We start from the raw sequence: 24,059 nt of genomic DNA on the forward strand, positions 1-24,059 counted from the left end.
CTAAAAAAATTTTTTTTTTTTGGGCTCAAATTTTTTTTTTTTTTTGGGCCTTATTAAATTGAGGACCCTAAGCGAGGGCCTAACTTGCCTAGGGCTTGAGCCGGCTCTGTATAGGGGCTTATTTATAAGTTAAAATAAATAAATAAACAAAAGACAATATGGATTTGCTTGTCTTTTGTTTTGTTATTTTTTTTTTTTTTTTTTATCCTGATGCAAAAACTGTCTCTTAACTCTTCAATTGCTTCCGTTTGTTGTTGCACTGGCTCTAGTTCTTCTATCATATCTACACATTCTTGGCTCTCAATTTCTATAATTTTTTTGTGCAATTGGGTCAAAATTTCTCCTTATTTCCTCAAATTCCCTCTTTAATGATCTATTAAAACCTGTATACTTTCTGGTCAGGGCTGGCTCAAGCCCTAGGCGAGATAGGCCCTCGCTTAGGGCACCCAATTTAATAAGGCCCAAAATAAAAAAATTTAAAAAAAAAAAAAAAAAAAAAATTGAGCCAAAAAAATTTGGAAAAAAAAATTTTTATTTTGGACCCAAAAAAAAAATTGAAGGCCCAAAAAAAATTTTCATCAAAATTTAAGACCTCAATTTAATAAGGCCCAATTAAAAAGCCCATTATAAATTCTAAAAATAATTCAAGAAAAAAAAAAAAGGGACAAAGCCTTAAAGGCCTTACATGCCTAAAGCCTTACACGCTTACATCATGCACTTTCTGGAATTTCTCTGTTTTTTGTGAGAAAAATCTAATCATTACAAATAAAATATTATTGATTTATTTCCTATTTATTATCTAGGGAAAGCCAACAGCAAAAAATATAGACTCGAGTATAATGCTAGCTGCCAGCCTAGTAAGTCTACCATGGGTATTTTAAATACCAGAGTCTCTCTATCTGCCACTTTATCTCTCCTCTTTGCTTGCCCTTTTCTGAGTTTCTCTTCTCTGTTTATCTCATCTGCTAAGTGCTAATTTTTTCTTCCTCTCCGAGTCTCATATCCTGTCTCCAAGAACTGCTTCATAATTTCTTTGCCAAATTAGGTTTTATTGTTCTATTTTTGTGATTTATTTTATTATAGTCATAATTTTTTTTGGATAAATCATGTTTGTTTAATTTGTTAGTATTTTTAATTAAATGTCTACTATAAAATATGCATATGGATTTGAAAAACTTGAAAAAAAACGAGAGAGAGAAAGAGAGAGAGAGAGAGAGAGAGAAAAGTAGACAAATTGATTGAATTTCAAAGAGGAGCTCTAAATAAATTTGTTATTAGCAATAAACAAAATATTGAGGATAATTTAGCTGAAAAACTCATAAATGAACAAGAAACTCATCAAAAAGAATTAAAAGATAATGAAAATATTATTGATGTATTTAACTCTATTGCTAGAAATATTTATAACCCAAGCCAATGAAAAAATATTGATGCAAAATTAAGGGATTTGTTAGTAGAAAATGGTCCAATAAGATACAATACTATAGATTTTCCTAAAGATGAGAACTCTAGGCATTTTTCTAATACATATTATATACAAAAATTATCAAATGGGGAGCAACATAATAGAAAATGGCTAGTCTATTCAAAAGATATAGATATAGTATTTTGTTGCAAGTTACAAGTTGTTTAATTCAAAACCTAATATAATGCAGCTAGCTAATGAAGGAACTAATAACTGGAAAAAATAGTGCTAAACTAGAAAGTCATGAAACAACCAATGAACATATTACTAACATGAATGACTGGATTGATTTAGAAAAGAGATTGTTAAAAAATAAAACAATTGATAAAAATGTCTAAGAACAAATTAACAAAGAGAAAGATCATTGGACAAGAGTATTATTGAGAATTATTGCTGTAGTAAAGAATCTTGGTAAGAATAATTTGGCATTTAGAGGACAAAATGAAAAGATTTACCAAGAAAATAATGGAAATTTTTTTAAGTCTAATTGAAATGATTGCAGAATTTGACCTAGTAATGCAAGAGCATATTCGTCGTATTAAAGAGAGGGAAATTCATAATCATTATCTTTGACATAATATACAAAATGAATTGATACATTTGTTAGCAACAGAAGTAAAAGGGAGTAATATTGAAAAAAGTTAGAGAAGCAAAATATTTTTCAATTATATTTGATATGCAAGTCATCAAGAACAAATGTCTCTCATTCTAAGATGTGTTAATATTTCAGAAAATCCAATAAAAGTAGAAGAACATTTTGTAGAATTTATAACAGTAAATGATACTATTGGAGAAGGTCTTTTTATTGAAATGATTGGGTTAATCAAAAAATTGAACTTAACACTAGTGATATACGAGGACAAAGCTATGATAATGGATCTAATATGAAGGGAAAAGAACGAGGGGTGCAGAAAAGACTACTAGATATAAATTCTAAAGCATTTTACATACCTTGTACTATGTGAGTCTTAATCTTGTACTATGTGATATTGCTAATTCATGTCTTAAAGCTATATCTTTTTTTGGAATTGTACAACATATATATACTTTGTTTTCGTCATCTACAAAACGATGGAAAATATTACTAGATAATGTGCCAAGCTTTTAACTCTTAAGCCATTATCACAAACACGTTGGGAAAATTGGATTGAAAGTATAAAAGCAATAAAATTTCAAACTCCACAAATGAGAGAGGCTCTGCTACAATTAGCAAAATTAAGTGAAGATCCTAAAACAAAAAGTGAAGCTAATTGTTTAAAAACCTATGGGATTGAAAGTTTTGAATTCTTATTGAGTATGACTATTTGGTATGATATTTTATTTGCTGTTAATACTGTTAGTGAAAATTTACAATCGAAAGATATACATATTGATGTTGCTATAGATCAATTAGAAGGTCTTATTTCCTATTTTAAAACTTATCGAGAAACTGGATTTACATCGGCTATGATTTCATTTAAAGAAATTGCAACCATAATAGAAATAGAATATGTTTTTCGTGAAAAACGTGTAATTCGTGGAAAGAAACAGTTTGATGAGAATGTTAATGACGAGACAATACCATCTGCTGAAGAATCTTTTAGAATTGATTACTTCTTATATATAGTAGATCAAGCTATTTCTTCAATTCAAAGTAGGTTTGAACAATTTCAAATATATGATAATATTTTTGGTTTTTTATTTAATTTTAAGAAATTAAAATCACTAGATGATGATGGTTTGCAAAATAAATGTCTTAATCTAGAAGGTTTCCTAAAACATGATCTTGATGGTTTAGATTTATTTTTAGAACTAAAAGTTTTAAAATAAATTTTACAAATAGAAGAAAGTGCTCCAATTGACATATTAAATTATATGAAAAGATTTGATTCTTTTCCAAATGCATGTATCGCTTATAGAATTTTATTGACAATACCTGTTACATTTGCTTGTGCAGAAAAAAAGTTTTTCAAAATTAAAATTGATAAAATCCTACCTAAGATCAACAATGTCACAAGAGATATTAAATGGATTAGCTTATTATCAATTGAAAAAAAAAGATGTTAAAAAAATATTGAATATAAAAACTTAATCAAAAATTTTGCATCTCAAAAAGCAAGAATATATATATATTACTTTAAAAAAAAAAAAGTTAGGCTCAGTTTTAAATTTTGCCTAAAACCTCAAAATACATTGAGCCGGCCTTGGTTTTTACCATTTCATTCATTTTTAGAAATAACTCTCGTTGCCATCCATCGAAGGATTGAAGGGCATCGATACCAATTATAACAGTGTTTTAGGTTTCTATACTCTAATTGAATGGAAATGATTCTTGAGATGTAAATTGTAATGGGAAATTGGATGAAAACTTTAGTGAATTGTATTGATGAAAAATTGGGTTAGAATTTCGAGGAAAGCTTAACCTCCAAGAAAGGTACAACCGGTCCCACAAATACACATATGGGCCGATCCTACAATTAGTCTAACAACTAAGATAGGTTACAACCCACTACTCATATCGGCCCATTTACAACACATACAACTCAATTACAAAACTCACACCTACTAAACACGCCATTACCATCAGACCTATTAAAGAAAGAAGAATGTTAGGCTTAAAAAATTATTTACAAAAAAAATCTCTCATAAAGTGATGTGATATAACATAATTGAAAAGAAGATGTAGCATAGATATTTTCGATTTCGGTAACTTTCAATGTTAGACACGAAAAGAGGCTTTTAGAACTGGAAGCATTCACTGCTGTGTTTGGTTCGAACGACGGTGTGTTTTACATTTTTGTTCAACCATTTTGGAGTTAGTCTAATCTGCACTGACCGAACGGCAGCTACCTAAACAGTTGAGTTGAGCCATGTCATCTTCATGTCGGCAACTTCTGTCAAAAAGGAGAAATGCTTCAGTGCAATATAATGCCTACATTTAGCCTATTTTTAGTGACGTGACAGATGAACAATCATATGAAAGGGACGATTGAAATTTAAAATTTCAATTTCAATTATCTCACTCTCACTAAATATGGGTCAAATGTAAGCATTTTATTGCACTGTAACATACCTCGTCAAGAAATTAACTGTCTGTATACTTAAAAAGGGCCGGGGGGTGCTTAACTTATAGTTATTCTGCGGCCCACGGCCCACCACATCTTGGAAACAAGGGGCGTGCCACGCTGTAATGGAATTTGGAACACCTTGCCCCACCAAAAAGGAGCCGAAAACTATGGGCTAGTTTATGTCAAACAGATTATCAAAAGGATTATCAAAAATATGCCAGAAACTTTGAGCTAATTTTTTTTTTTTTTTTTTAATAGGTGAAACTATGAGCTAATTTCATCGCACAGATTATAGAAGAGAGTATTTTAACAAAAAGCTTATTAAGTACGAAAGGTGATAATTCCTGTTCACATATTAGATTTAGACAGGAATGGAATTAGAATTTTTGATAAGAGGTTTGAATCTACTTAAATAAATAAACACATAAATACATATAATTCTTTTATGTATGTGTAAACAAGCATTTATGTAAAATAAAAATAGACCAGTCTGCCTTTGGATGCTCTTTTTATAAGACCATAATTTCTATATATACATAGGAAAATGATAGGTGTTCTTCTAATGTTCTCCTAGTGTCCTCCCAACTGTAATATGGCTTTTAAAATTATCGTTGAATTTGAAATTATCATTATTGACTTTCAATCTATTGGTAATTTTAAAAGTCACATTACAGTTGGAAGGACATCAGGAAAATACTAGAAAAATACCTAGCATTTCCCATATATATATATATATATATATATATATATATATATAAAAGGTGTAACTTGAGATTTCAATGTCCTTCTTAAGTCCATGTTTATTTAGCATAATGTACTAAAATTCATGACTTTATTTATAATGTAAGCTTATGGGTTTTACTGGCCATGTCCCGCCTTCACACCAAAAAGTGAGCCCACCAAGCACCTTGTCACCCAACACCACCCAACAAAACCACTCACAATCACACAGAGTTTCAACTTTAACCTCAGAAAAAATGAATGAAAAAACAAAATACAAACCAATACATTATGCATACAAGGCCCCCATACACAGATTACAGATACTTGACATAAATCAAAATCCAATCCAAAACAAAACCAAAACTCAAAAAAAATCAAAATATCCAGAGAAAAAAAAATCTTTAAGAATCCATTTAAATGCAACTGACATGAAGCTTCTTGAGTAGCACCCAGCTAGGCCGTTGGCTTTTATCTATATACTACACTTTTAATCCATGAGGATTCACAAGGACCATCGTCCATCACTCATCATATCTGAGAGATTTCTTCTAGTTCTAGAGTTTTGGATGAGATATGATTGCTAAAGAAAGGAAAAAGCAACCAAGGAAAATAGCAAGCTTAGCCAATGGTGAGATTGCGTAAAGAAGATGGTAAGTTGCAAGTATGAATTTGTGCAGTGTTAAAACAGTAAAAGTGAGCAAAATTACATATGTAGTCCACTTTTTAATAGTATTAGATTTATAAGGGGAGGAACAAAATCGTCTTTACATGCTACTTTTGAGAAGAAAAAAGCCAATTTCAAGAAGGATTTGACATGAGGAGGAAAGATGTTATGTTTGGGGGGTCCAGTGCTTCTTAAAAAGATTTTTACACTGCTGTTTTGGATTTTTTATACAACCTTGTGGTTGCCAAGGACCCCCCACCCATCTATCACTTCTCAACCCTAATTTTGTAGTGGTCTTGTGTAAGGTTTGCGAGGTTTGTGAATTGTATCAAAATTGTCAGCTCTAAATGTCGCATGTCAGATCAATCTTAACCTACTCATTCAGACCTCTTAATCTTAACCTGTTAATTTCATGGTTCATATTGACTTCAAATATCGTATCAAAAATTACCAACCTATTATTAAGTGTCTTCCCAAACATCCCAAACTCATAATTGTTCTGGTGCCCACCACATGTTGAAAACAAAGGGTGTGCCACGGCGCCCTAATGGGATTTATACCAGCATGCCCCACCCCCCCCCCCCCCCCCCCCCCCCTCCCCCAACCAAAAAGAAGCCAAAAATTATGTGCTAATTTATGTCACACAGATTATAAAAAAGGGAATTATCAGAAAGATGCCAAAACCATGAGCTAATTGCATTAAACAGATTATAGAAGAGAGTATATATAATTTCAACTAATTAAAAGCTTATTAAGCATCTTCCCCAAAGATCCTAATACACATTACAAGTTATACCAGCCATCTTACTGGTAAGAGGACAACATGCAGAGGAAATCCTCCTCACAAGCCCCCAGATTTCTTATTGGTACACCGCAGAAAGGGAACAACAACAAACTTTAGGTAGGAGAAAACCTTTGAAACTCGTTGAAGAGACATAAACAAAAAAACCGACACACCACCTTAAGCGGCGGTGCTCCCGCCGGCGTCGGCGGTAGGTTTCTGGATGACAAAGGCCATGCACTGCACCTGCTGCTTGTTGTCAAATCCTAAGCAACGGATATAAGCATTTGGGTACGTCTTTTTGCACTCGTCGATTTCGCGGATGACTTGAGAGGAGTCATTGCAGCCAAACATTGGCAGCTTCCACAGCGTCCAATACCTCCCATCATAATATCCTGGCATTCTGCTGTTCTCTCTACGAACACTCCCCAACTTCGCAGAAAATAAAAGGATCAAATTATATGAATTCAAAATTATATAAGGGATTCAGGGATCAACGCTCTAGAAAGATGAAACAAATTAAGATTTCATGTATGCTATGAGAGGATGTAAATTCTATATAATATGAGAAGACGGGCTAAATTGCTCACAAAAATGATGTTCATTAAAACTTCGGGAAATTATACTTGGGGTTCTCTTCAATCACCTAGGGCTCTTTGCATTCAAATGATGGTATTTTGTAGGGGTGTTAAAAATTATCGGGGAACCAGAACCGAAACCGGAAAACTAGGAAACTGGGAGCCGGTTCGGTTCCGGTTGCAAAAAACTAAAAACTGGAGACTCCGGTTCCGGTCTCAATTTTTTGCACTTGGTTATAACCGGGAAACAGGAACCGGGTGTATATATATATATAAACCGGTTTTTTTTTTTTAAAAAAAAAAAAAAAACAATTTTCTTAAAAAAAGGGGTTACCGGACCTGGTACAAACTGAAGCCGGCTGGTAACCCGGACCCCAGTTAATTGGAACCGGAACCGGGTTCCGGTTGCCCGAAACCAAGAACTGGGGTACCCCGGTTCCAGTCTCCGGTTTTGGCCAAAAATCGGAACCGAACCGGGTTGATACCCCTAGTATTTTGGGATGTAAGATGCAAATAGGGTGCAATTGAGGGGGCTAAATATATTTTCTGCTTAAACATAATTTAGCCAGCGAATGAAGCAAGCTAAAAAATGACGTTTATTAAATATTTCTTGGAAAGTAAAACGTATTAATCAAAGGCCAAAATCCTCAATATAGCTGTTATTTTGACATATATATTGAATTGAGCTATATGAATTATGAAAATTTGACTATAGGGATTATATTTTTTTTTTTTTTTTGGCATATGTCAGGAATCTTTGAGTTCATTTTGATACCACGGTGAATTAATTGCAAATAAGGTAAACTATAAGGACTAAATTTGCATTTTGAGTATGACTATTCAGTATTACCTCGTCAAACTCAAGGCAAGGGATCCATCCCTTCTTGATCATGTAATCAATCTCCTTTGCAATTGAATCATCCGAGAGAGGAGGGAGGTATGAGAGTGCCTCATACTTCTTGTTGTTAATGGGATTCCATGTCTGTTAATTAAATCAACACAAAAAAGAGTGATCATGTCATCATGAGTAATACTATATATATATATAGAAGAAGGTTAATTACCTTCATACAGAAGGTTTTGGAGCCATTGGAGACAGTTTTGTGTCTCCATCCAACAGAGTCTTTTAGCGGAAGCTTCTTGGAGTTGGGTTTCAGGCCGACAAAGGGCGATCCGGCAACCGGAGCGGAGAAGATTCCTGCGGACATATTGAAAGAAATGAAAAGCAGAGAGAGCGGTGAGTGAAAGTGTGTCGTTTGGAGGTGGAATTGGTTGGAGTAAAGGACAAAGAGTCGGCTTTGGGGGGTTTTTGTTAGAAAGACGGGGGGTACGATCGATGTGGTGGAGAGTTTTACTAAGCATAGAGTGGAGTGTATCACCAACTCCTCCTTTTTTTTCTTTTTTAAATATATTTTTTATTTATTAATTACCAGATCAGCTTGCGCTGCATGTGGCACGCGAAACTAGGGCTGAGAGACCCCACAATTCTACTTCAGAAAATAACTTTCTTTACCAATTGGATTTAAAAAAAAAAAAATTCTTTTTATTCCGATATCTAAAAATGTAATGTGTTTTTTAGCGTATAAGAATTATTACTATATTTTTATCTTATAATTATTACACAATGTTGACGTGGCAAATCCAACCAACTCATGAATATGTCATTTGTTAAAAAAAAAAAATCCTAGAGTTGGTTGAGATTGTTACGTAATTATTCTGTGCTAATTATGGAATAAAAATATGGCACGAGCATAATTCAAAAAAATAAAAACTAGAATAATAAAAAAAAATTAAAAAAAGTATTTTTCTATATAATTTAAAGAATTTGTCATTTTATTTTATGAAGGATATTTTTGTCATTGAAACTTTTTTTTTTTTTTTTTTGGTAGTTTAGGGAGACATTGATCATAAAGTCATATTCTTCGAAGAAAAAAAAAAAAGAGATCATAAAGTCATAGTTTGAGAAGTACGTGTATTTTTTCCAATTTCTTACAAATTGGATTGTAGAAAATGTCTTTCAATTAAGTTTTAAAAAATGTTAGGTGAGAAGCACATAACTTTTTAAATAACATTGATAAAAAATAATAATATAAATTTCCTACAAATTAGGCTATAAGAATTCTTCCAACCCATACTCTAAAAGTGCTAAGCATGTGGTTGTTATTGATGCTATTAATAAAAAGTGTAAGAAGTACATAATATATTAAAAACATGTGTTTTTCACATGCTAAAAGACACATGACACTTCTAAATACTCAACCCAATTTGTAGAAAATTTTTATTTATAAAAAATAATAATAATAATTTGCTTCTTAGAGCCTGTTTGAGAAATAAAGCTTTTAAGTCAAAGAGTTTTTGGGTAAAAGCTTTATTTTTAAGCTTTTGTCAAAAGTGTGTTTTTGCCATTTTTAGGCTTTTTGGACCCTTAAAAGCGCTTTTAATTTTTTTACCAAACGAGTACTTTTTCCTTCAAACGGATTTTTTGAATGTTAAAAGTACTTTTAAGACCCTCAAACGCAATCCGCTCTTAGATGCTCAAGAAATATATGACACAAGCTAGATTGCAATAATTTGTATGAAATTTATATCTCCGATCCATGATGACAATGAAGAGTTTTTTTTTTTTTTTTTTGGTTGTAATAAAGTTTGAAGAGTTTTCTAGTATAAAGTTGTAGACGTCAGCATAAACGTTTGAATAAAACAAAAACGTAGCCACTAGTAATGGCTTTTGGGGTTGCTTGATGCTTCAAAATATAATAATGGGCGGATGGGGACCCGCGTGCCTCACCAGACAACAAAATCTGCATCTTCTTCATTTTTCCCAAAAGCCAATTTGAATCCTTCAACGTGGGCATCGAAGGTTACGGCCGAGTTTGCCACCGATGACCGGGATCGGGAGCTTGGGTGAGGTAGCTCACGGTTTGCTTAGAAAGAAAAGGAGAGATAGGACCATAAATAAAAAAATGCCCAAGTACAAAGGAGGCTTGGGACGGAAAAAGTGAAGTGGGATGGCAAAATGATAATATAAAAAAAATAAATATTAAATGCAAAATTACTTTTTGGTCGCTCTACTATACTTTTTTCATTTATTTATAAAAAATAAAAATAAAAATAAAAAATAAATGAAAAGAGAGTGGAACAGTGAAGTTGAAGATGATGAACCGATCGAACCGCTGAATTGTTTCACATATGACACAGATAGATAGATCCAGGGTCAGAATAATTCTTTTACACATGATTTAGTTTCCCACTCTATTGTTGTCCAAGTCATTCAACCAACAAAACATGTAGGATTAGGAAGAAACTCCACATGAATAATTAAGCAATTAGCCAAATAAATGACAAAATGGGAATACATGGATACATAAGAGAAACCGTACTATAAAATGAAATGAGCTCTAAGATTCTTCTTGTACATGATAATAAGAATTGGCATAATGGTGGATGATAAATATGAATCATGAGTCTACTAGACGAATAATGTTAAAAAGGGGGTTTAAAAATCAACTGCATTCAAAAGCTTACAAGATGATCAATGCCAAAGCTTCATGCAAAATCCAGCAGGCACCACAGATGATCTCTTGCTTGAAATACTTTCTGAAAAGGTGTCCACAAGCTGCTCAGCAAGACATGCTGGATCTTCAATAAAAGTATCCACAAAAACCTTCACAATCCTTACTTCTTGTGGGGTCGCCCTCAAGCTATACCAAGTCAGGAATTTCTGCCTGAAATTCTTCTCTATATGTCCCTCACACTCTAACCATCTGATTATCTTCACATAATACTCAAAATCCCTATCTGAAGTACCGTTTGCCGCACCTCCCTCGTCCCGCCTTTCTAGCATTCTCTTTTTCGATGTGCTGCCATCTTGGGGTTCCTCTCCTTTCCCAATCCCATTTTCCAGATCCTGGCTGCATGATTTGGATCTCACGTTCCTTCCTAACCCATCCTTTACTTCCAACTTGCATGGAGTGATGGGCAAGCCAGCTTCAGAATTACTGACAAACGGCACACATTCCATTCCTGTCCGAACCGGGGAATTTGACCCATCATCAGTGCTCATGTCCTCAATAATTTGCCCATCTTGAGAGCTCTTGTTCTTGAGCTTTATGACATCAGAATTGGGCTCAGCACCAACTGTCCCCATGGCACGTTCCTCATCCAACAATGAAATAACATCTGCTGCACATGCGGTTCCCTCTTCACCCTCAGGGCAGTTCAAAGTATCATCAGCACATAATTTCGCAGATTTAAATTTATCAGTGTCCTTGCTATAATTAAGATAATTGTCTGCTCGGTTATAAGCTTGGTCATTGTATGGAGTAATGTTATTAGTTTCATCCTCCACTGAGGAAGGATTAGAAAGGCTACTACAGTTGGTAGCTGGGCTTTCACTTCTTTCAGTTATGAAGCTGTTTAAGACTTCATCATCAGCACTGCCTGTTGAGAGACAAACTTCACACATGCCCAAATCTCTTGTACCATTAACCGAAACGACTTTAAATCTATACTCTGTAGCTGGAGTTAGTCCAGTAACAACAAACCTTGTATTTGGCGCAACAAGTTTACAAGTAGGTTCTGCTGGATAATCCATATCATGAGCCTTACGATGCCATAAGGTATAACCAACAGTATCTTCCGGTGAAGAATCTTCTGAACCCAAAATCACAGTGACAGATGTTGCATGGACATCTACAAATCTGACAATATTGGGAGCAATCATGTTTGAATCTGTAAATGTTGAAGGGCAAAAAACAGAAGAACCGTTATTACTTTTTCCCAATTCTCGATAATTCAAGACCCCAAAACACATCATAAAAGATAATAATATTTCAGGTAGTGAAGTTGCAACGCGTGCAACAAGGAAACTAAACAACCTTAACTCAAATTTTCAATAAATAAAAAACTAGATAAACTCAAATTTAATTTACTAGGACAATGTAATTATCCGCATGTTGCTAGATCACAAAAACCAACTTGTAACAAAAGACTACCTTGAATCACAAGATCAGGCAATGGATGCAAAAACGTATTGGAATGCATCGAGTCCAGTGACTCCACAGCCAAGGCACAGAGTCTCTGAACCTCTGGTCCTGAAGAAAGCCTGTTCACTATACCCCTACCCATCTTTACAGGTAAACCAGTTAAAGGACCCACTTCAGCTTCAAGCTTCTTAACAGCTTCAACAATGATCTCATAAAGCTTTTGATACTTCTCAGTCCCATTTAAGAGCTTTTGGCTCAAGGACACGCGATAGCACAGTATGTCAACTCGTCTGGTATCCTTTGCGGTCATCAGTTGTTTTCTCCAGCATCTACATACATTTGCAAAATCAATCTCAATCAGACAATATTTTAAGTCTGCTTTATTTTTTGAATAAAAGTATCAGGTCACACAATCAATATTGAAGATTAGTGTAATTTCAAATAATATGCTTACTTTTAAATGTTTAATCCAGGCACAAGGTGAGAAATCCATATTGAATTTATATAGGAAAGGTTATTATCATCATATGTTAATATGACATTAGACAGTTACTTTCCATAAACCCAGTTCAGGAAACAGTGAATGGCTCAACTCCAATTCAGAATGAAAACAAATACGGCTATTAAAAATGAGTAATGCTAAACACACTCCCACTCTCATGCTCCCAGACATGGCTTTTAAAATCACCATTAGATTTGGAATGAATTACCATTGAATTTTAATCAAATAGTGATTTTCAAAGCCATGTCAGAGAGTAAGGGAGTGAGAGTGTGCAACATTTCTCATTAAAAATTAGCCTATTGTAGCTAAGGGCTGCAGGAATACATTTCTAACCTAAAAGTGCATTTTTACTTCCCAAGACAGGGTAAGAAAGTCCAAAAAAAAAATTTTAAATAAAAAATAAAAAATAAAAGAAAGAAAGAGAGGAAGAAGAAGAAAGAAAGGAGAAAAGAACAAAAATAAGAAAGGGGTATAATTCAACATGTATATGGCCTCACCCGACATTAGTTAGATTACTTATAGATTGAATAATTCAAATAAATCCATAAACCATAAAGGTAGACTTGTTCTAATTTTGGTTTGAATTATTGGAGCCAAATGATATACATTTTTACCAGAATTTGGATGAGGGAAAAATAAAGCATCTACCTTTTATTTTTATTTTTTTAAAAAAAATCATTAAATTTTTTCTCTGTTATCTCTTGTATGAGAACCCTTACTGAATATATTGAATTATTATAAAATATGGGTAAGAATGGGTGAGACCATCAAGATTGATAGAACATTTCCGCATCATAGACTATCCCATTATTCCAATATATAATATGTCCCTCCAAAAAAGAAAAAAAGAGAAAGAAAATAAGAACCCAACAACATATGCTTGACCCTCAAGTCGATGAACAAATAAACAAAACTGGAAAACAGACTCAAGTACTTAAACTACTCATCATTATATAATGATCAGTTTTATCATGAGAGAGAGGCAGAGAGAGAGTAAACATATGGTGCAACCAATATGGAATGTCACATTAAAGCATATGCCCAACAATGCAGCAAATCTACATTATCAATATATAGCCATCTGAGTTCTATCTTTATTAGCCAAGTTCCAGAAGTATTGCATTTAAGAAAAAAAAAACACATAAAAGTGCAGACACTACAATTTGGAGTTGCAGGCAGAGATTAATATAACTTTCTGTTGAAAACTTTTGATAAAATAGCGTGCAAATGCTACTCAATCACATGCAAGAAATAAGAATCACTTGAGAAGAAGATTGAAGGAAGGCTCAATGGCTTTAATATTGCACGAAAAGATTCCATCGGTGATAATAAGTCATTTAGTAAGGTAAGTTGCATAAAAGATTTGATTGTTGACCATCCCCTGAAGTTTCTTAGAAATACTGTTGAACTCTTAAACAAGGAGATATTTAATTAAAGGAAACCTCGTATATGAAAAACTAAATAAACTAAAACTAATCAAGTTGGAGAAGTGCTACACTTACTAAATTTTTCCCTCAAAAGTTAGTTTACAAATGATGTGTCATCATAAATGAGATCTATTATTTTGGAAAATGTGTCAAAATCTCATGGGATAGTAACACATCACTTAGGGAAAAAATTGGGAAGTATAGCATTTCTCATCAAGTTGCACTACAATCCTATCCCATATCCCTGCACTTTAAATCTAGTAGGTCCTGACTCTTGAGCCATTTAAGATCCAAAGGAAGGTCCACCTAATGAAAGGTTCCCACTCATAAATTTCTGATTTCATATTATCTCAATGGGCATAAAAGAAATCCAATGACTTGTCTACCACACAATTATCCATTTCCTTAGTGTTTCCACTTTTTTACATACACATATTACAATTCATTCATTCTTCAATAACAATCCATCCAGTAAAGCTGGTCTTATGGACCATTCAAGAGGATTAATGTTTTATGTTAGGGATGCACCATTCAGTCATTCACGTCTAGACACTGATATTTGCTATCAAACATCTAAACTAAAAATCTCCCATTATAATCCTATTGAAGAAATGAACCTCAATCACTCCAACCCAAAGGATAGATGGGATCACGTGAGAAAACATCCAAACTAAATTAAATTTCAAGGTTAATAGGAAATTAGTATATGCGGATTCATTAGAACAAGGTATACAAAACAACAACTTAGAGGCCTAAAAAGTGCCAAGACTTACAAAAGAACATAAGACCATAGTTCACAAAAGTACAGAATGAGATGTATGTGCATGAAAGCCTAAAAGCCACTAGATGGACAATCTAACAGTGTCTATATCACTCTCTACTTCAAAAATCCTCAAAATTCTTCCCTTTCAAAGGGGCCCAAACAATGTAAAGAGAGAAGAACCTAAACAGTGTAGGTTCCCATTAATTATACCAAGCTGTCTAATTCATCGAAAACTTCAGAACTACGACCACGAGTCAGGCAAGAAAGAAAAATAGATAAAAAGACATTTAGCTGATTAGGAATTGGCATTGAAGAGAACTCAGCATTGGGGGTCAAGAAGAGAACTATAAACCCATTTGAAACCAAATCTGAGCCATGTGGATGCCCTGTCTTATCACATGAATATTGTAAAACTACTTGAGCATTAGAAAATTCCAGAGCAATCCGCTGTCAAAATCTGGTTATCAGTAAAACCCAGTGCCCTAGAAGGAGCTCATTTTTGGCTCTACATGCAATCCTTGAATGGCCTCATTGTTGTTCTCATAATTATTGCTATCAGATGGCATTTTATGGCAATGATTTATGCACTTTTAAGTTCTATTCCTTTTCTAGAAAGTAAAAGGAGTTTATCAGAGACTCTAGACAGAAAGCGGCACCACCCAAGTACAAGAAGCACACAAGAACGGACATCAAAACAAAGAAAAAACACCAAAACTTATGTCTGTAGATATATAAAATCAGTGAAGCTCACAAATTCAACCAAGCAAAAGAAAGAAGATGAAAATCCAATAAAACAAGCTTGGAGATCTGTTTCTCCACCCTTGTGAACACCATGTGATGCAGCACAACAGTAAAAGACCGAGAAGAAAGGAGGAGGAAGAAGAAACGGGCGAGAGAGAGAGGAGAAGCCAAAGAGGAGAATAGGTGTCAATTCATTGTTTATTCATCAATAGTTGACAACCACAATATAAAATTAGATTTAACTAGAGTAGGAAATAAACCCTAACCCTAGTGACACTTGGACTGACAGCCCACTAAAAATAACATAAACCCCAAGTCTAATAAATAAACAGCATAACAATAGAAAGGAAAAAAATACCAATAACAAAAGTGTCTCCAGCTCTCAAATCACCCAGCCACAAAGTCTTAGGTTGGGTCATCCTCCATTGTCAGCATCAAAACTCACGTGTAACCACTAGCCTGTATCTGGTGTCTGCACCGGCTCTCCTGGGGTGAGAAGAACTCAACCCCATCAAGTGTAGCTCCTGGCAGCTTTGGTAGTACTCCAACAGATCAGAATCAAGCTGTTGCAACGTGTACCTGGTTATCCGTTGCATTCTAAGTCTGGTCAGCCCCTCCAACAAACTAGGAAGCATTGAACTCCTCCATCCCTGATGGTGCGGTGGCGTTTGGTTGTGGGTAACAGTGCAGATATGCCGTGAGAAGGAAATGCAGTACGCTTACGGTGGGGTGTTTGTGTGGTTGGCTGTTTGGGCGGCAAAATAGAATATTGATATGGGTTGTTTAGGACTGATGGAGACACTGGGATAGAAACAGATTATGGATCGAATATTGAAACGGGAGATAGAAACAATGGGCTTCGGTGGTGTGAGGGGCATGTGCAGGGTGGTGTATAGGATCACACGACTGTTGGTAGAAAACAATTGCAAACGCTCTCATACCAAATTTGATGCAGCACAACAGTGACAGGCTGAGCAGAAAGTAAGAGGAAGAAGAAGAGACGAGAGAGAAAGAGAAGAAATATAATAAGAGCAAACGAGGGAAGAGAGAGAAGAAGACAAGGAGGAAGAAGGTAGAGGAGAATAGGCGTCAATTCATTGTTTATTCATCAAAAGCTGATAACCACACTACAGAAATAGGTGTAAATAGACTAGGAAATAATCCCTAACCCCAGTGACCCCAAAAACAAATGAGAAAAGAAAACAAAGGACCATCAATTTCATGCTATATAGGTCAATGCCAAAGCAAGTGGTCGACAGTTTCAGCGTCATGCTTTGACATATAACAGCTGCTAACAACAAAATGCTTACTCTCATGAAGGTTCTCCAAATATAGGATATGACTTAAGGCAGCAGTGCACACAGAAAAGGTAACCTTAACTAGACTTAACCCCAAAAAATAAAAAGAAGAAGAAAGAAAACCCACTTTCCACACGCTGTTATGGAGGAATGGTTCCCTTGAAATCTCCCTCAACACCTTAAAGTACGACTGAACCTACTTGCCTGCCAACACAGTGCATTATCACCCACTCCTACACCTTTATTGATTAAAGCATTGAAAATAAACCATTGATTGAATCCAATTTCTAACATTAATTAGCCTCCTAAATCTTTGAATCCAATGTAACATCCCCACTGACAATCCATATAATCTGCCACAGTAGCTCTCTTATTCATAGCTATGCAAAATAGATCCAGAAATAGATTCTCCACAGGCTCCTTGCCGTATGAAATGTCCCTCCAGAAGAGTACCTTCCTCCCATCACCCACCTTGATAACAGTATGAGACCAAACCCATCCACTTCTAATAACTTTCTGCAAACCCACTCAAGAAGTTAGTACTGCACCCAATCCTCCCCTCTCCCCTGCCCATACTTCATCCCAATCACCTTCCTCCAAAGATTGTCTCTCTCATCCGCAAACATCCACAACCATTTATCCTTCAACACCCAATTAAACATCCCCAATTTAAACACTCTCCTTTTCTGCCAATGGTAATCTAACATGATCTCACTTAACCAAATGATTCTTAAGCCTATCATCCAATCACATAATCTAAAATAATTTGACGATGGTGCACACAGAGACAATGCAATCCTCTAATCAATAACAAATCAAAGTCTACGTTATAACCAAAAGAGTTATATTGAGAGCTCAGGAAAAAAAAAACAAAAACAAAACAAAACAAAAAGATTATTAAAAAATCATTCCTTGACAATGGAGGGTACAAAGAGCAGAACAGAACTAAAGCACAATGTTATGCAGTTAACTCAACAAACTGCGTAAATTACAACAACAAAAACAGTGTCTATATCCCACTACATAAAGACCATAACAAATAGGACCTGGACCAACAAAATTTACTTGTACATTTTCAGCCACTAAATGTTCATAAGACCACAACAACACCTATATACCAAGTTACTCACAGTAAAACTTTTAACTTTGGTTGTATCACTTGCTAATAACTATGCTTAGAAATTTTTTACCATGTCCATGGTCAATATTGTTAAAGATGGACTTTTTTTTATTTTTTTTGATAAGTAAATATTGTTAAAGATGGACTTAATCTGCATAGGGGAAACTTGAACAAATAAAAACGAACGTCCTATACTAAGGCACAACTTTATATAGCTCAACAAACATGAGTATAAGAATAGAAATATCAAGTGGGAATATTTACCCAAGCAAATCATTCAGTTTCCCACAAGATACACAATTAAAGCTCCCATCAAGTCCAGCACATCGTCCATCTTTGGAAATTCCAGAAGTTTCATGTTTTAGAGCACACTCCAGATGGCAGGACATGCCACATGAATTACCTTGATATGGAGGCTCCGAGCTGCAAATCAACCACAGGCTAGGATCCTTGTTGTCATCATACCGATAACAGATGCAACATGAACATCTTTTGCAAAATGCATCTACTCGAGTTAAGATAGCTCTGCAAGCTGAGTTTTTGCAGTATATAGTGTTACCTAATTCACTGCCACCATTACTGTTTGAAAGATTGTTTGTTGGAGCAGTTAGTCGAGATGGGTGATCAGTTTTCCTCTGCCTTTTGGTAGCTCTTTGGGCAAGTGCAGGGGAAGACGGTTGTTCAAGGTCAATTACGGCCTCATGCCCCCCTGATTTCTTTTCAGATACAATTTTCAAAAGATTCTCTATAATTTTCAACTTCGTCAAGCCAGTATATTTCCTTTCTTTTCCCATCTCTGCACACAGGATTTGTAAAATCTCCTGACGGCTCCATGACTGAAGCATCTCGGAGGCACCATGTGACCACTTTGATATTTCATAGACTAGTTCTCTCTTTTCCTCCATACTCAACTTACTGCATTTCGATGGATCAAGTGTAACTCCTAGCATTGAGGAAAAGGAAAACATATATCAGTATAGCAAATAGAAAGAAGAGTCAAACAAATCAAAAAAGGTAGGTACTTGAACAAGGTCCTAAAATGAAAAAATTCAAGAGTAAAACACTCTTAGAAAAAAGAGAGAGCCTATTTGTAAAACAAGAAAAGTCAATCTGAGTCAGAAGAAAATTGCATCAGAACCCCGAAATTATTAATATTCCCACTATGCCTTCTCTTAGCTAGGATGGTGCCTTTGATGGAGCTTGAACCCAAACAATTGACATGTCACAAGAGGAAACCAAAAAGATCATGAGATCACGAGCAAGAATACATAATCAACAATCTCATATGCACCCAAATTGCAGTCAACTAAAATCTATTGCTAGATAATTACAAGAATAACTTGAAAAGCTAAATGTGAATCATCTTTTGGTTCTCCTGAAAACTTAAAAATAAAAAGAAATCCAGCTACTAGTTATGCCACAATAATTTAACAAATGGTTGACTCGCATTAACAAAGACACCCCAACTACATCAAATATACTAGGAATTTTATTGGTCACTCCCATGTAATTGGGTAAAGAGCCCATAAAGCCGGGAGTGGTTGTGGGATTAAGTCAAACTTCATTTGACTTTGAAATGCATCAGGTTCTACACTTCCCTCGGGGCTGCCACATGGGTGTTTTGATACGGTAGCTTGCTAGTTTTATACCAACCCAAGCATAATATATAAGCTTGCTTCTTTGATATAAAGACATGCCTCTCATATAAAGCATAGATATAATAACATAAATAGATAAAGACACCAGTGGCATTATATCGCCAGATAAGATACAGCTAACCAACTCAAAAATTCAACCACCACAAAACAGTTTCCAAAGAAATTACACAAAGTCATAACCCATCCTGTAGAAGGTGATCCAGAAACACCAAAATCTCCCCAAAAAAAAAAAACTTGACCAAATTTACCGATAACCATGGAAACCCCACAAACTCCAATCAACACCCAGAACATTAAAAATCGCAAACAGCACAATGTTCTGCAACCTGAATGCCATGCAGATTAGAAACCCTTCCAAGGATTTTCTCTTAGCACCTCAATAAGCAAAAGATGAACCCAGACATTATAACTTCCAAAAGACCAATCTAAAAACCAATCCACAATAATCAGAACCCAGAAGTGATTGCAAAAAAAGTTTTCTGCATAGAAACAGAAACAAAATAACGATTAGAAACAGAGAATAAAAGAGAAAAAGGGATTTTACCCTCGAAAGAAGAATCCATGGCCAACGGTGTTAAAAATGAAGAAACCAATCAGCACAGCACATTACCAACCCCAACCCGACTTATCTGTACCTGAAAAGGAGAGATGGAAAGCCTCCTCAGGACACAACCACAGAGAACCAGAACCAAATATGGTAAAGAAAAAAGCATATATATATATAGAAACAAAAAAAACAATTAAAAAAAAAAAAAAAAAAAAGGAAATTGACCCATATAAAAGGAAGAAAGAGAATGGAATAACATAACCAAGAAAGGATAGTTGAAATTCTGGCAAAACCAAGGAATCCATGACTTGTGACACCAACTGTCTCCCTCCCTCTTTCTTCTGGGTCCTCTTGGTGCGTTTTTTTCCTTTGGATTTCAGGACCCTAAGCAGTCGTGAAAGGTAGAGAGATTCGAGGACGACTCCTTCCTTCCTTCCTTCCTTCCTTCCCCCCTTTGATAAATGGGAGCAGTATGGAGAGAGAGAGAGAGAGAGAGAGAGCTTCTCTTAACGCCCACTTTTTCAGAGAGAGAGAGAGAAGGAGAGGTTCCAAAATCAATGCTTACTAACAACTTTTACTACCCTATCTACCTATGAATGAGGCTTTTTCTTTATTTATCTATTTATTTATTTATTTTTGAGCCCTGCGAATGAGGAAATGCAAAAGTGGCTGCATGTCAATTTTTTATTATTATTGTTTCTTTTATTTCTTTATTTCCACTTCTGACTTTACGCTACTTTTTCCTTTTTATTTTCTGTCCGTATGCTAATCGTCCAGCGTGTTAAATTACTAACCTCACCTTCCTGCACGTTATTTTTGTTGATGATGGTTGGTGAAGACTACTCAAAGAGTTTCGACGTGTGAATGGTTAATTCGTCCTTCCAAATGCAAATATATTTTAGATTTAGAAAATAGAGGGGGTCTATAATGAAGGCCTTTTGTTTCTAGTCTTATCCTAATCCTTGAGTGTTTGTGCACGTCATGTTTTTTAAATATTAAATTAGTGTAATGATCCTCGTAAAATGAATTTGCCTTTGGTAGTGCAATAATAATAATAATAATAATAATAAGGCACCCATGTTTTGGGTTTTTAATGGTTTAAATATAATTTCAAATTTTTTATTTTTAGAGAAGAAAAAAAATACAAACTTAAGTGTTGTACCCAAACTTAATGCCATCATTTTCTTTGAGTGATTCACTTCAACTTATTTCTTCTTTCACTAATCAAATTATTCCAATTGATTGGAAATTAGATTTGTTTATGTCCACGCGATGATTGCTTGCCGCCAATTTAGGGAGAAGCTACAAGAAAGAAAGAAACGTTAGAGGGTGGCAAGCGGACTCGACGAAACCCCTCCGATGACAAGAAAAAACTTAAGCATAATGTAAAGATAAGAAGATATACATGGGTAAATACTCCATTGACTCCTTTTATAAGCCATTGTCTCTCATCCTTTCTCCTAAGTTATTGACATGGAGATTCTCTCCTATATTTGTTAGACGGGCACATGTGTCACTAGGGGGGTCGTTAGTTAAGCTTGCAGGGCTTTTTGATCAATGGCTGGGAGCTGCATTTGGAAAACAATAGGCTCGTGTTCTTTGCTGGGTCGTTCGGGATGTAATCCTATAAATCCTTCAGATTCTAATCGTGAGACGCTAGTTTTTCTACCGATTTTCTGTGGGTAACCCTTCTTAAAGGGACTATCAATAGTTCAGCCCTCTAATTTATCTTATAAGCTCGTCAATTTGTAGATCTTATGCCAGTCTCGTTCTTTTGCAAAGTTGATTGTAGTACAAATTGACATGTGTATTATCTCATTAGATGGACCTCTTCTACTAACAAAAGTCCCTGTCCTCAATTGTGGTTATCCCTATTTAGGCTATTTGTGATCTTAACCCACCTTAGGGCTCAGTTCATCCTTTGTTGTATTTGTTTTTTTTTTTTTTTTCTTTTTTTTACATGTCCGCACAAGAGGGGGAGGAGAAATTTGAACTAGTGACTTTCGTTTTATAAGGTGTGATTTCCCGTCAATTAAGCGACCTCTCGGAGACTATTTGTTTTTCTTTCTATTTGTCTTTGTTTGCTTCAGCTTTTTCTTTTTTTGTTTCATTTGCTCCCAAAAAAAAAAACCAGCAAAATGCTGTGCTCTTTTCCTATTTTTATATAATTAAATGGGCAGCTAGCTCATGTGCTAGATGGAAGGCCCTCATAATTAAAAGGCACATAGTTTCGATGCACCAATGACATCAACGGAAAGAAGGATCTATATGTCTTTTCCCAAGCAGCACTCAAATTATTCAGGGTAATTTTGTTGCATGCACCAACGAGGCAATGACACCAAAAAAGGAGGACGTTCTGCGCCCCGCAAATAACTGTCCTATGACTCCTATATATTAACTGTCAGACGGCAAAAAGTGACCTTAGGAAATATATATATATATATATATATATTACAAAAAAGAAAAAGTTGACCTTTTGTCTTCCTTCTAAATGCAAAAACTTGACTTTTATTTATTTATTATTATTTAAAAAAAAAAAAAAAAAAAAAAAAAAAAAACAACTTGAATTTTTTTTGTTTTTGAAGAATGATAGTGTTCCCCCACGCCAACCATTGCCTTATAAGTATGTTATATTATTGGACCTATATTAATTATGGTTGCGGCTTTGGGTAGTTTTCTTGTCTTATTAGCAAAAAAAAAAAAAAAACATGTCCTTTCTTTTTTTTGAATAATGTTCTATTTCACACAAAAACTAGTAGCTTTTATAATTTTTTTTTTTTTTTAATAAAAGTTGATCCAAAAATTGATAATCCATACCACATTAGCATAATGTGATCGGGGTAGCATTATGGTGTAAAAGATGGCATTTTTCTCCTTTCTTTCTTGGATTCCCAATTGGGAAAGAGATCCCCACGTTAAAGATAATGGCCTTGGAATTATGCAAAGTATTTTATTCTTCAACCAGGCCAAAAAAGAAAAAGAAAATATGAAGAAATGAAGCATGACAAGAGTGACCAAAAAAAAAAACAAAGGACAATTTCAGCAATTACATGTTCTTCCAAGCAAGCAAGAGGGAAAAAAAAAACAAAAAAAAATTCTTAGTTTGGAATTTTTACAACTTAGGTCTTTAACAAATGACATGTATTTTTTAAGCATGTGAGAAACATATGATTTCTTATTAATGCTATTAAAAAAGCAAGTAGTACTACATATTCGTCTTCTATTTCACTCTCATGCTGTTGAGTTGATGTAGTAGTATCTATAAACCTTTTATATATGAAGTGAGCCGTTGGAAAGGCCCACCGAACCTAATTCTCATTGGGCCACAAAAAGGAAATGACGGGCTACTGAAGTGGGCCCGTAGAAAGACCCACTTAAGAAACTCCAACAAACGGTGTCTAACCTGTAAGGAAGAGGCCCAAGGCCATACGAACCGGCCCTAGTTGACCCAGGCCTGCATAGTGAAGAACAATCATCATATCCCTCCCGGCTTAAAAATCCTGCAAAGTAAGGGATGAGTATCATTCCTAGCTAACGAACTCTCTAGATAGATAATATTTGAAAAGTAGTTACAGGATCTTTTAAAGATATATGTCAAACCTCTCACTCAAAATGGAAAATCCAGCTGAGTAAGGGACGTTTATCATTTCTACCTAACAAACTCTCATAAATGATATTTGAAAATAGAGATGGAACTAGAATGTTTAGTTTTCTTGATGGGGCAAAAAAAAAAAAAATTTGGGGACCACCCTAACCAGCC

General features: G+C 34.8%; 2 protein-coding genes across 4 annotated transcripts; both read right to left on the minus strand.

Annotated features, from left to right (window-relative positions):
- Positions 1-6,572: 6,572 nt before the first annotated feature.
- On the minus strand, positions 6,573-8,605 carry LOC132189721 (ribulose bisphosphate carboxylase small subunit, chloroplastic). Its single transcript, XM_059604499.2, has 3 exons — positions 8,323-8,605; positions 8,109-8,240; positions 6,573-7,112 (listed from the first exon to the last, which is right to left on the minus strand). Exons 1-3 carry the CDS (start codon positions 8,464-8,466, stop codon positions 6,861-6,863), a joined length of 528 nt encoding a protein of 175 aa, XP_059460482.1. The 5' UTR covers positions 8,467-8,605; the 3' UTR covers positions 6,573-6,860.
- Positions 8,606-10,593: 1,988 nt separating this feature from the next.
- VIN3 (Fibronectin type III domain-containing protein) lies at positions 10,594-20,869 on the minus strand. Of its 3 annotated transcripts, none has more exons than XM_088510371.1 (5): positions 20,562-20,869; positions 20,297-20,381; positions 18,359-19,037; positions 12,253-12,572; positions 10,594-11,989 (listed from the first exon to the last, which is right to left on the minus strand). In XM_088510371.1, the coding sequence occupies exons 2-5, from the start codon at positions 20,313-20,315 to the stop codon at positions 10,791-10,793; spliced, it is 2,217 nt and encodes a 738-aa protein (XP_088366497.1). In that variant the 5' UTR covers positions 20,316-20,381; positions 20,562-20,869; the 3' UTR covers positions 10,594-10,790. The 3 variants fall into 3 exon arrangements, with proteins under 3 accessions (XP_088366497.1, XP_088366496.1, XP_059459657.2); XM_088510370.1 differs by having other exon boundaries at positions 20,297-20,387; XM_059603674.2 differs by lacking the exon at positions 20,562-20,869 and having other exon boundaries at positions 20,297-20,485.
- Between the last annotated feature and the right edge of the window lie 3,190 nt (positions 20,870-24,059).

The sequence above is a fragment of the Corylus avellana genome, chromosome 9 (genome assembly GCF_965113065.1).
Source record: "Corylus avellana chromosome 9, dhCorAvel1.hap1.2, whole genome shotgun sequence".
Lineage (NCBI taxonomy): Eukaryota > Viridiplantae > Streptophyta > Magnoliopsida > Fagales > Betulaceae > Corylus > Corylus avellana.